Raw genomic sequence first — 14,554 nt, 5'->3', positions numbered from 1 at the left:
ATTCTAAATAGCGATTCTATTTTGGACAGAATAAGTATTGCCTTCTTGAGGTCATGCTACAATACTTTCCTGATTAAAATATTTTTGAAAAAATTTCTTGACTAGTATTACCAGATAGAACTAGTCACTTCTTTGTTTCTAAGTCCTGGAGAAATCTGTAATTTGAAGGCAGTAAAACTTAGAGACTGAGAATATTGTCAGGGCTAGACAGACCTAAATTCAAATCTTGATTCTGCCAATTAATATTTATGTGGCCTTGGACAATTTACTTAATTTGTCCCTGGTTCATTTTTCTCATCTGTTAAACGAGGAAGACAGACACATAGCCCAGAACTTTGGGTATGGGAAGTGCTCTACAAATTTCAGTGTTGATATTGATATTGAGGTAAAGTGGCAATTTGTAAACAATTTCTGGCTAGAATTTGGTGGCTTCTACCTATTCCTACTGCTAGTTTCTGATTCTACTCAGGACACAGGAAGCACTTCCGGTTGACCAACAGCAATCCCTCACCCTCTGCTTTATAATAGGACAATCTTCTTTGCCCCTAGACTGTCAATTCCATGAGAAATTATTCCAAAAGTAAACTCCCATGGGAACTTGTACTGTATACCTAGCACCTAGCATAAGTGTGCACCTAGAAGACAATTTAAAAAAGTAAATAAATTAAGGCAGGTATTAGGAACTTCGGTCGTTTCTCATGTTCACCCAACACTATGTTCAGTTTGGACAGGTCCGGGAGAGCATATTATTCCCCCTTCTATAAAAAGGTGCAGTGAACATAAACAGGAAAAATGAAAATCAGATAGTGAGACTTAGATCTGTTCACTTGACACTAAGTTCAGCCTGTGTGCTCATATTCATAGGTTTCCTTTCCAAGGTATTTTAGAGCCACTTCTTAATCAACTTTAGATTTGAAGCCATGAAATACCAGCAGTTGACCTATGATAAAAATTTCTGTAATTTTGAAACATTTCAAACATATTAAAAATTGTATAAAATGTTATAACAGATATTCCCACATAGACTTAACAAGTTAGTGTTTTGCTATATTTTCTTCCAATCTTTTTATGGTTTTTAAAGTCTACTAATTCTGTCAGTGTATCTTCTATTTTATTTCTATTATACTTTATTCATGTCTTTACTCTTGATCAATCTTATTAGAGTTTTTTAAATACATATTTTCAAACAACCAGCTTTACTTTCTTTTCTAATGTTTACTATTTTACTTAAAAAATTCTATTTAGCACCATCCTAGACATTCTGGCATCTGTGTATATATTCTGTGATTTATACCATGACTTTTATGTGACTCATGTTATTTAGATATTTTTAGAAATAATTTTTAAATTGTTTAAAAATTTTATATTTAATATTTAAAAACTTTTAAAACATGAGCACCTTTTGTTATTGGTTTTAAGTTTTATTTCTTTGTTGTAAGTGCAGTGTACAAAATACTGATTTTTTTGGAAGCTTGCTTAATATTTAAAAGGAATAAAAAGTTGGCAATCTTTGATTTTTTAAAAAAAATAGATGGCAAATCAGAATCTCTAAAAGGACTTTGGAGACCACCTAACTCAACTCCCTCCTTTTTTTTTTTACAGAAAAATAGATAACAAACAAACAGACCATCCTGGGTCCATAGAAACAGTTGCTGTGAAAAAAACACTTAATTTTTTTAGGGTTAGCACATTTTATGAGATACAACCTAAAATACTAGTTTGCATCCATGAAGAACATTGATTGAGAAGTTCGTCCTAAGTAAGCCAATTTTTGCACCTGTAAGTAAGTCCAGGGCCAAGTCAAAATCACCCACAGAGGGGTAAAAAATGACCACTGAGTGCTAGTCCTAATTTCTTGAGCAACAGTGGTTAAGGCTCAAGGTGCAAGAGGGAAAAGAGATGCTGCAGTGAAATCTTTTTTTGGCACCTAGAAGTTGTCCCCATTTACCCTTCCTTCTTCAAAAAAATCGTGACTGGGAGGATGATACAATGGAAGTGAAATTAAAGAAGAGTAAGTTCATGGTGGAAATGGAAAACAAAAATAAAAACTTGTTCTTTTTTTTGTGTACTCTGGATCCTTATATAGTTACATTTTCTAAAAAAAAAAAAAAAGATGGACATGGACAACGGGGTGGGGATGGACTGTGGGAGAAGGGGTGGGCTAGTGGTGGCAGCATTGGGGGGAAAAGTGGGACAACTGTAATAGAAAAAAAGAATAAATTAATTTTTTAAAAAAGAAAAGAAAACATTTTCTTTTCAGATAGAATAAAACCCCTTTTCTTCCTTTTTTTTAGTGATGCCAAATATACTTTCTGTGTAACTGCCTCCTAGTCAATTATACTTCTTCCTGTTATAGTCAAACAACTACAGAATAAGGTATCAGGTAATATGCATTTCTTATGGTAAAAAACTCATAAGAGCAATACAAACTTCTGTTTCTTGCAAAAAGATGCAATTATGTGTTGGTTTCCTGGAAAGAGTTATGATTTCATGAGTTTGTAATTATCTAGTCTCTGTATGTGGTCCACATTGATTTTCCATTCTCATAATTTAGAGCTGCATCTCCGAGAACCTGATAAGTTCTCTTTCTGCATTACAGTAATTTGTTGCTGAGGTAAATTTTGTGGGAACCTAAAATTTTTTAGTAGTCTAATAGTAGATTGATAGTTATATTAATGGGTCTGTGAAGATTACCTGACAGCTGAAAAATAATTTCTTTTGCCTCTTCTCTGGTTAAAATAAGCGATTGGGAAGCTCTGTTTGACTTACAACTAGAATTGAAGATCAGATTTACAATATTATTTTGTGTAAAATTAATAATTTGTACTTTAAATGAAGCTTTGGGACTCTAGAATGGCCAGCTGGAGGTAATGAAGAAACAAATTAATCTGATTAGGTACATAAATGCTGTAGTAGGTATCTCCAGTTTATTCTACTGAGTGAAGCTTCTTAGAAGCAAAATCCCTGGATTATGAATATAAAAATTCACTTGGTCACATTCAAAGAGATGAGAAGTTGTACTCTGTTGAATAGTGTCCCTCAAAATTCATTTCCCCTGGTACCTGTGAATGTAACTTTTTTGCAAATATGGTCTTTTTAAATATAATCAAGTTAAGAGAAGGTTGTACTGGATTAGGGTGGGCCCTAATCCAATGACTGGTGTCCTTATAAAAGGGCAAGTAAGACACAGAGACAGGCACACAGGGAGAACATCGTGTGAAGACAGAAACAGAGACAGAAGATTTGTCTACAAGTCAAGGAACACCTACGGTTCTTAGCAACCATTAGAAGATAGGAAGAAGGAAGAAGGAAGGAAGGACTCTCCTCTCTTCAGAGGGAGGAGCATGGCTCCGCCAACACCTTGATTCCAGATTTCTAGCATCCAAAACTGTGAGAGTAAACTTTTTTGTTTTAAGTCACCCAGTTTTTGGTCATTTGTTATGTCAGTCCTCGGAAACTAATACAGAAAGCACTTTGATTATGTTATAACTAATGTAAAAACAATAAGCATATGTTGGAGGTGCCTGACCCTACATATAAGAGAAAGAGTAAGTCTGAACCTTCTGGAAATGCATTTCATCTCAAAAGACATTAACAGTTGTTCACTGAGGGTACTTGTGAACATAACTCCTGGGAACCTATCAGAGTATTTATAGTTTGTTTTCCACAGCTGACATTACCCCAGGGAAATCAATATAAGAAAAGACTCCTGCACAACAATAAGAATAAATCTTATGCTCACTGGGTCCCTGGTGGGTATTTATTTATTTATTTATTTATTTTGATTTTGAGATCTCAAAAGACAATTATGGCCCCTATTTTCTGTGGGATTCCCCATCTTCTAATAAGACCACTCTTTTCTTACCACTTTTCTTTCTATCTAGTGCCTTTCTAGTTCTGTTTCCTTTTTTTTCTTTCTGTGAAAACTTTTGCCACAATTATTTTTTTTCTCTTTAACAGGAATTATGCATCTTTTAAATGAAAGTATTCTGTCAGCTAGATTTGTCTCCTTTTAAGTTTTAAAATGTTTTTGATTGATGATTATGATACAAGATCCTAATGTTTATCAACGAATATTAAAGTAGTGCAGAGATTTTAGTGGCCACTTAACTTTAGATGTTGGACGAGCTAATTTGGATGCTGCCCGAATACTTGAACCCTGAAATGGTGTGGTAAATACAAATGTTTAAGTGTTTCAACTAGTAGTATAAATGAGAGATAGGCTAGCTGTGATAAAATCAGCAATGTGTGCTTCTTAGGCTGATTTTTGTCCTATAGGAAAATGGAAATATGGAAACAGAGTCCCAATGTTAACAGATCTCCTAATTTTTAGAGAAATATGAAAATATAAGTTTCAAGAACTTGAAGGTGTGAGATTCTATTCTACTTCCAAGTTAACAAGTTAGCCTGCTGCAATTTCATCTCTGCTGGCAGAAGACAAGGAACTCCTCCTGGTCAGAGACAAAGGACTTGGTTGTTCATGGGCGTAACAGTAATCAGAATAGCAACATTTTCTCATATTTGTACGTATCATGAGCCTTTATGACACCTTCACACATAGTGTGTTGTGTTACTATAGAGAGATTGTAAATTTAGGAAACCTGAATCTTTATAATAGGAAGTAAAACACGCTTGCCCTTTGCTCTAGTGGGAGATAGCTCTCTTCTAACATTGTCCACTACACAGATGTTCTTGAAAGGATAATCCAGAACAATCTCAGGCAATGAGGAGTCCTACATTTTTATAATAGCAGTGTTACTGAGTAACCTTTCAGAATTTATTTCCATGGGTTATATTGAAATGACATTTTAATCTGTCATTGGAGTTAAGCTTGAAAATTAAAGTATAGTAAGTATTCATTTATACTCTTGATCCTAGAGTTATATTTCATAGCCTAGTATACTAACAAAACAACTTTTAGAGATCAACAGGGATACCAGTAATTTTATTTTGCCATGTATGGAAACAACCCTTTCAAAACACCTAAATGCTATTTACTATTGATGCCAATTCAAAAAGAATGAATATAACAACTAATGCAATATGGTACCCTGGGTTGGATCCTAGAACAAAAAGAGGAAATTATGGAAACACTGATGAAATATGATTGGTTCAGACTCTAGTAAATAGTAATGTACCAATGTTAATTTCTTAGCTTTGATGAATGTACTCAGGTAATGTAAGATGTTGACATTGGGAGAAACCAGGTAATAGGCTTACTAGAATTCTTTGTGCCATCTTTGCAACTTTTCTGTAAATCCAAAATTATTGCAAAATAAAAAGTCTATTAAAATTTTTAAAAATGGATAATTTTTATAATCAGAGGGAAGGAACTAATCTCAAAACAAAGGACAGTTATGTAAATTAAGTACATTTAGGTTTATGAGAAATTGACTACATTATACTTATTTTTCTCATTTTGGCATGAGGTAGTGAAGACTTTGACATGCATTAGTATAGAAGATTCATGGATTATTGGCATTTGGGAACTACCAAATTATTTAATTTTAACTTGCTGTGAAATAAGATGAAATTATTTTCCTTTCCACTTTTCTTAGCCTGTAGAATCCGGTACCCTCACTCTTTGTACTTGGCCCATGTCCCTTTTGTGAATCCAGTCTGATTCTGTATAATCCCAGGATATGAATTTTAACCAAGGCAGGTTAGTAGATTCTCTCCAACATAAGATTTAGCTTTTCTAGGAATTTCCTTGATGCAAATGGCCTCTCAGAGACTCAGGATTTCCTGACTCAGTAACGCCTGAAAGGGCCATTTCTCACAATTAAAAGGGAAGGGCAAAGGTGGGAAGAGGACAGTTTCCTCGTGTCAATGCCAGTTAAGAGGAAGTTGGGAAGAGGGTATTGTAGGCGAGCACCTGGTAGAACAGACTCCAGCCGTGCAGCCATACCGTAGGTCTGCGCAGTGCACATGCTGGGGAGGAACCTAGTGTACAGCAGAACTCAGGGGCAGAGCTCAAGTTCCTGCACAGCTGCGTACCTTCTGAATCACGGCCGCATGTTGGAATCATCAGGGCAGATTAAAAAAATGCCCAGGTCCCACCCCCTGAGACTCTGATATAATTGGCATGGAGTGAGGGTTGGTATTTTTAGAAAAAGCTTCCCCTTTGAAAGTATTGTGTGTCCAGGGTTGAGAACTGCTGTGCTGGAGTGAGCAAGGATCTCGCTTGTGGAGGAGAATGCCTGGCTGAGCCCTAGTCTGCAGGGCAGAAGGCCAGACCTGGGACTGGAGTCCTTGGAGGGGAGAGGGCTATGACTTGGAGCAGAGCAGGAACACAAGGGTTGCAGAGTTGGTGTTTTGGTCTGGAAGTGTCTGCATTGGCCCTGTCCCTTTCATGGTGACAAAATCATCCATATTTGCCCATGACTTTCACGAATATAGCACTGAATGACCCACATCCTCAGAAACCCCTTGGTCTTAGGACAGTTGATCACTAGTCTTTAATAGTGTACCTTTCTGGTACACTGTTAACACCTACAGGACCCTGTTTCTAGCACCGCTGCTCTTCCTGACTCAGTACACAGCAGAATTCTTAGATTCTTATCTCACCTTCTATTTTCTTTCTCATAGAGCCAGTTGACTTGAGAGGGACAACAAAAGAAGTGGAGAAGAGCTATAGCTGTTTACATCCTTTCTGCTTCAGTAAGGACCTGCTCAGGAGCTAATGGAGGATTTCACTGAGCTCAGCAGTGAGGAGCTTTAGAATGCAGAGGTGGCTGTAGTGTAAAGCCGTTGCTCTCAGACTTTATAGAGGACAACCTGGAGGGTTGGCTAAGACATATATGGCTGGGCCACATCACCAGATCCAGGTTGAGTAAGTCTGGGAGAGGCCTGAGAATTTACATTTCTAACAAGAAGTCACTGTTGGGCTGGAAACCAGTCTTTTGAGAACCCCCAGCGGAGACTTGATTTCAGACACACCCGGGTGTGAATGGGTGTGAAGTCTCTCTCTCAAGCTGTTTTCTCTTGAGTATAATGGGGAAATTTATATTCACCTCATCAATCATCATGAAATATCACACAGGTCACCAAGATCACCAAGCTGAATACCCAATAAATGGTAGACAAGTTCATTCTCTGAAAGGTCCCAGGTATCTTTTTGGTATCCTCTACATGGGGATAGTTTGATATTGGGTTGACTATTTTTAGGTTACTAATTCCAAATGTAATGATCAACATGACCTGGGGAACTTTCTGCAACTCTAAAAAAACATGGGGCCCTACCTCCTCGGAGATTCTGATTGCACAGGTCTGAGGGAGGGGAGGCCTGGGAGCCAGATGGTTTACAAAGCTCACCATGATGGTTCTTCTAGTTTTGGGGACCATTGCTGTTGAGCAGCATTGCTCTGGTGCAGAGCTTCTCAACCACTACAACTTCACTGAGTCATCTGGAGCCCTTAAAAAAATGCTGACACCTGCACCCTATATACACAGTTTACGATTTCATTGATTTGGAGTATGGCCTGGACATTGGGATTTTAAAAGCTCCCCAGGTGGTTCTGATATGCAGCCAAGGTTGAGACCACTGCTCTAGTGTATTCCTGGAGTAAGAAAACCATGGATTATTCACTTGTTCTCTAAGTGAAATATTTGAAGTATTTATCTTAAAAGCCTCCAGATTGTTTCTGTAGAGTAGTTCATATTTCTTTAAAATAGTGTAATGATATCATGATTATGATGTGAAATATAATGGTGAGGACATTATAAAATGGATCATTTAGGTATAAAATATTTTTAAATATTTAAACTTTTTCTATTTTTGCATATTGCCAGTTACTTCAATTTCTTATATGTCTGTAAAGGTTAATAAAATGAAAAGAATTGCCTTTCACGAAGTTGCTAAAAAAACAAAAAAAGGAAAGAAAAAGAAAAGCATGGAGATTTTGCTAAAATGCAGTTCTTGGTCTTACCTCAAAGCTGCCTAAATAAACTTTCTGGGAAGAGACACAGTAATCTTTACCATAGTCAGTGGCCTGAATCCTTGCTCAAAGGACACAACAGAATCTCTCATTGAGTAAATATTTCCCGACTGCACCTCTGACCTACTTTTATAGCAGTTTACAGGACCTTACTTTGTCATCTCACAGAATCCCCAGAATACTTTTGTGAAGCAATGTGGGTAGATATTATCCCATTTTATTGATGAGAAAACTGAGATTCAGGGGACGATTTCTCTCTAACAGCACCTTGGTAATATAAACAGAGAGAGGCACATATGCTTCCCTGAAACGAAACCACAGTCTCGTGGGGAACAAAACAGAAACAGGAATGTATGTGTGAAGGAGGTAACACAGTTTTTAAAAAATATATATATGAAAATCCAAAGCAGGGATTAGTGAGAAGTAATTTATCAGGAGGAAGGAATCTGAGAAGGTTCTTTGGAGGAGGTGACCTTGGCCTATCTTGGAGCTGATAAAGTTGTAGTTTCCTTTGAGGGTCTGGATGGAGCTCAAATGCCTATGGCCTCACTGCTGTACTCCCATTGTTTCCCTTTATTGGGTTTTCATAGTTTTATAACCCAGTCTAGGTAACTTCCTTTGTGCTATCATTTTTATTATACTGTTAGTAAGTTGTGTTTTTATTTTGAGGTCTTTCTGGCTATTTAATAAAAGTAAGTCTTGTCTTTGATTTTTGCAAGTAAGTGATTATTTTGATTTCCCAGAATAAAAATTGCAATAAGCTTTTTGTCCACTGAGAAGAGAAACTGATAGACATATCAGTATCATATGGTTAATTTTTATAGTGGTATGTAATTTTTTTTAGCTCTGTCTAATTAGCTAAAAATAAGCATCTCTACTGTTATAACTATGTTATTAAATCAAAGAGTATGAAGAAAGTTTCAAGGACAATGAGTTCATTTCTGGAACAAAAGAGACAATAAGGAAAAAGCCGTGACTGGCAGTCAGATAAAGAGCCAAACTGTTTTAGGATGTGCTGGCTTTTCTCTTTTCCTACAACATCTGTTTTAGATTATTATATATAATACCTACTTGCATAAAACATTAATTTCTCAAGAAAGGCATATGAAAATATGGAGAACCTTTATAAATGATAAGACTTGGGAAAGTTGGCTCAACTAGTGGTTATCGAAATATAGAATTTAAAATTAAATACAGTTTATTATTTTCAAATGTACAACTTTTAGAGCAGATGTAAGTGCAAAGAAATATAATTATATTTGCCCCTTAACATATCTATTAAAAATTTCAATGCACATTTTCTTTGACCTACCAGGTCCACATCTAGAAATCTACCCTACATATATACTGATAGAAGTGCACAAAAATATATGAAAGGATGTTTGTTACAGTATTGTTTATGACAGCCAAAAAATAGGAATAATCTACATTTCCATTAGAACAGGGCTGTTTAAATGAATTAATTTTCTCTCCTATAGTGAAATATTATGCCATTATTGAAAGAATGAGGTATTGATATAGAAAGATGTCAAGATTAGCTTAAGGAAAAAAGTCAAGTGGCAGAACAGTATACATAGTGTAAATCCATTTGTACTTTGAAGAGGATATCTGTGTATTTATGTATATACACATTTACTTAAATATGCAAAGACTATTCCTGATGTGCACAAAATCTGTCAAAAATGCTTATCTTTAAAAGGCAACTGCAGCCTAAGCAATGTGTATAAAGGGGATATTTTTAATCTTCTGTACCACATACCTCCTGAATTCTTAAAATTTTTCCAAAAGTATTTATTATTTTTAAAATGGCTATAAATAATTGTTAAAAATTAAAAATGTTAAATTTTAAAAATTTGTTTCAATGATTTAAAAATATATTTATATAATTAAAGAAGCCTTTTAACATTAAGGCCTTAATTTTGCACTAAAAAATTTTCAGTCAAAGGAGGAAGGAACATAAAATGGAGTGAGAAGAGCCTCTTTAACAAATGGTGCTGGGAGAACTGGACTGGGATGTGCAAAAAAATGAAAGTAGACCACCAACTTACACCACACACAAGAATAAAGTCAAGATGGATTAAAGACTTAAATATAAGCCGTGACACCATAAAAGTCCTAGAGGAAAACATAGGCAGGAAACTTTCAGATATCACACGTAACAATATCTTCATGGATACATCTCCTAAGGCAAGAGAAATAAAGGAAAAAATAAACAAATGGGACTACATCAAACTAAAGAGTTTCTGCTCAGCAAAAGAAAACATCAGCAAGATGAAAAGGAAACCAACCATATGGGAAAACATATTTGCCAATGATATCACAGACAGGGGACTGATCTCCAAAATATATAAAGAGCTTATACAACTCAACATCAAGAAAACAAACAACCCAATTAAAAAATGGGCAAAGGACCTGAACAAACACTTCTCCAAAGAGGACATACAGAAGGTCCATAGGCACATGAAAAAATGCTCAACATCATTAGCCATCAGGGAGATGCAAATAAAAACCACAATGAGATACCACTTTACACCAGTCAGAATGGCGATCATCAACAAATCAACAAACAACAAGTGCTGGTGAGGATGTGGAGAAACGGGAACCCTACTGCACTGTTGGTGGGAATGCAGACTGGTGCAGCCACTATGGAAAACAGTATGGAATTACCTCAAAAAACTAAAAATGGAACTGCCTTTTGATCCAGTGATTCCACTGCTGGGAATATACCTGAAGAATCCTGAAACACCAATTCAAAAGAACTTATGCACCCCTATGTTCATAGCAGCCCTGTTTACAATAGCTAAGTGCTGGAAACAGCCGAAGTGCCCATCAGTGGATGAATGGATCAAAAAACTGTGGTATATTTACACAGTGGAATACTATGCAGCAGAAAGAAAGAAGGAACCCTGCCATTTGCGACAACATGGATGGAACTAGAGAGAATTATGCTTAGTGAAATAAGCCAGGCAAAGAAAGCAAAATACCATATGATATCACCTAATACAGGAAATTAAAGAGCAACACAAACAAACGAACTAAATAGAACAAAGAGTAGAATAGTAGTCAGTAGGGGGGAGGGGGGAGGGAGAAAAGGGGGATAAGTAAGGGAAGGGTCTAGTCAAGGAACGTGTATAAATGACTCATGGACATGGACAACGGGGAGGGATATGATTGTGGGAGAAGGGATGGGCTGGGTGGGGGGAGCGATGGGGGAAAAATGGGACAACTGTAATTGAAAAACCAAAAAATAAAAGAAATTATAAAAAGAAAATTTCATTCATGTTAAAAATGCTCCATTACTTTGATTCTTAGTTTAAGTAATTATTGCTTTGTGTGAATTATCCCTGAAAAAAATCACAACACAAAAATTAATTTCCACTATTATTTAGAAAAATTACATATACTACTAGTATATGACAGCTTCAAAATCTGTGTTATAATAGCTCAAATTGAGGAGGTTTTTTTCCCCCTTGGTGTTTATGCTTCTCTTGAAGTGTCATGGAAACACTTATTAATGAATCAGCCATATTGAGCTCTTCACTTCATTTGCAGTGAACGCTAGCCTTTTGTGCAGATGGGCCCTGATCATATGCTGTTTTTGGATTCACTCCTATTTTTCAGGATCAGAAATTAGTGAAAGATTATTTTCCATTATCTAATTAGTTAGCTCTAAGATAATGGAATATTGTTTTAAAACACAAATTTTTTGGTCCTGTTTATGACTTACTATAACATGGTTCCAGAGTTGGTATTTTAAAGAAAACTTTTGTAATTTATAAAGCATTTTTTAAATGAATCTAAATTTTATTTTGTATAAAACATTTTTATATGGCTTTTCCTCTGATATATTTTCCCCACATACAGTGACTTGTCAACTTTAATTATTCCCTAATCTGATACCATAATTTTTTGATTTTCTTCTTTGTTTCTATTTCTCTTCATTTCTACTATCTGTTTTTACTGTTTGTTTAGATCTACACTTTTAGGTAAAAGTCTCTTTCTGTTCAGGTCACATCATTGACTGTTGGCCTTTTGTGTCTGGCCATTAGAAAGCTACTGTGTTAACTTTTGATCCAGTTAGATTGTGTCCAGGAAGTGAAAGTTGTTTGAAACATAAAGACCTGTCATTCAGTCAGAATCTAATCTTATGGACAGTTCACCAGTCCAACAGTTCCAACAGAAGATATTTAAAATTCTGTTGAATTTATCCCCAGCCCCACTCAAAAAATAAAATTAAAAATATCACCCTAGGGTAAAGCTTAGATTTGTACTACATAACCTGCAGATTTTATATCTAACTCATAAGTAGTGTAGGGACACTGACAACGTCCCAGGCAGCCAACGTTGGCTCACAGAGATTGTGACCTCCTATGTTGAATAGAGCTAATATTATTGTAGGATTGATGTGAGGATTTGAAGTGATTGTATACGTAAATTGAGTAGGACAATAACAGAACACAGTAATTATAACAGCAGCAAACATTTTTCGAGTGTGTACCAAGTAACAAGCATTCTTCTAGGCCCCTTTTGCATATTCACTCTTTAATCACCTGAACAGCCCTCTGAGAGCATTACCCCCATTTGACAGATGAGAGAGGAAGGTGTTGTGATTTGCTTGAGATTACACAGCCAGTAAGTGAAGGAGCTGATGGCTCACACTGTTAGCTACACCAAACCAACCCTACCCAGGAAGTCAGGACCCAGCTTTGTTTCTATCCCTGAGTCTTCTGATTCCACCCCTGTCAGATCCATGTGTGAAGTTCCACCCTCTTTTATCCTCCCATCAGATCCAACTGTAAACCTTGGTCCATGGTGCTCAGTGACTGCTGGGGCACTGGAAGTGTCATAGGGTCAGGGATGACACTGTGTACCATTTTGCCTGCTTTCCACCCTCTCATCAGAGCTGAGGTTTGCTCCATCTTGTGGGATTATCTCATTAGGCCCACAGTCTCAGGCCAGGCTCCCTTCCCTGGAATTCCAGGGAGGAAAATGTCTTTAGCCTTGTTACATCATCATGTCTTCCTTTTCTCTCCCCTCTGTTTGTCAAGCATGGAATATTTTAAGTGAGGTTAGTCCTTAAGCCAGACCGTGAAGTAGTTAACATTTGCTCCTTTAAGCCACCCGTTTTATTAGTCTCTCCTATTTCACTCTTTCATATCTGAATGGGTCCGTTTAATGAAAAGTTTTCAGTCTGAAGAAACAGGGGACTGATGGGGGGAGGGGGATAGGAAAGGTCATTTAGAGCAGTGCTTCTCAAACTTCAATGTGCAGGTGTGACTCAGTTGCCTCAGTAGGGATCTTGTTAAAATCCCAATTCTGATATAGGAGATCAGGAGTAGGGCCTGAGATGCCGCATTACTGACAAGCTCTCCATGATGTAAATGCTGCTGTTTCTAGACCACCCAATGAGTAGCAAGTATTTAAAAATGAAGGTACCACCCTGAGATGGCAGAGAATTTACTCTGTTACGTTTTCCAGGAACATTTAATCCGAGGAAAAGAGTTGGTGGAATTTGGTTAATGTAACTGGCTGCTGCTAGAAGAAACGTCTCAATTTCAGACCCTACCCTAGACTGCTCACCAGTAAAGCCATTCCTGGTTGGAGGAAAGAATAGTATAAACTTGTCAAGTTTTGATAGAAACACTGTAAAAATAGGCATTCCCCTCCATCAGTTTAATTTAGTGACTCTTAAACTATTTGTGTGCAGTTTTTACTGAGCTTTATGGGAAAGCATCGTCTTGCTGCTGCTGGGGAAACAGATGAGTAAACTTATTCTGGTGCAAGAGCTCTGTGGGTATTTTAATCCCTGTTTCTTGGTTCCTTCTATCATCACCTACATAATAGGAGAGTTGAATCAACTTTTATTTCCCTGTCTTGATTTGGAGTCAGCTCACTAGGAGTTTTTATGAATAATTCTGTTAGAAATGGTTTGATGATACTCATCTGAGTAATGAAATACTGTTCAGAGCTTTACCTATGGAAGTGCAGTGTGGCAGAAACCTGTGCAGTGATGCGGCGGGTCCTGCTGGTGATGACAAAGGCTTATGTTCTGTATTTCTGTTCTCAGGGAGGAGAACACTGTTACTACCAGGGACATATCCGAGGAAACCCTGCCTCATTTGTTGCATTGTCAACATGCGCTGGACTTCAGTAAGTGTCCAAATTTTTTTTGTTGTTACCGTCTATTTTTTCAATCATTTATTTTCTTTATTTGTAATTCACTGTAATCAAAATCCCTATTTCATGCCAAGAAATAACTTGAAATCAGTGATGGGTCTGATCTTTTCTCTTCTGTGGTTTATAAACCAAACATATTTTAAAATTAGAGTTGCAGAAACCCAGGACTTTGGAATTATAATGCAATACCTTAGAGTGATGTTTGAAGCATTTTTCTAGTTTCATCCAACTTGAAACAGTAGTGGTTTGGGTAATTTTGGTCTCTGTTTCTGTGGATGTTTATCCTCTGGGTAGCAGTTCTACTTTTACTCCTCCCTGACATTAGTTTTTATATTTTTATAGAATAATAGAAATTTCAGTAGATGGAAACTCTCGACTCCTTGTGCAAAGAGAAAAGGCTGCAAGTGACCTTGAGAGCTCTTGTGTTTCAGATCCTTTTT

The 14,554-nt window shown here is 36.6% G+C and overlaps 1 protein-coding gene across 7 annotated transcripts in view; it reads left to right on the top strand.

Annotated features, from left to right (window-relative positions):
• The window catches only part of ADAM22 (ADAM metallopeptidase domain 22), a 233,881-nt gene that overhangs the window by 140,295 nt on the left and 79,032 nt on the right, over window positions 1–14,554 (top strand). For all 7 annotated transcript variants that reach the window (XM_090287268.1, XM_090287267.1, XM_090287265.1 and 4 more), the window contains exon 5: window positions 14,005–14,087. In XM_090287268.1, coding sequence (XP_090143394.1) covers window positions 14,005–14,087 — 83 coding nt within the window. The remainder of the gene's footprint in view (window positions 1–14,004; window positions 14,088–14,554) is intronic.

Source organism: Furipterus horrens, unplaced genomic scaffold, assembly GCF_987537825.1.
Source record: "Furipterus horrens unplaced genomic scaffold, mFurHor1.1.pri manual_scaffold_9, whole genome shotgun sequence".
Classification (NCBI taxonomy): Eukaryota; Metazoa; Chordata; class Mammalia; order Chiroptera; family Furipteridae; genus Furipterus; species Furipterus horrens.
This window is presented reverse-complemented; position numbering and strand designations above follow the sequence as displayed.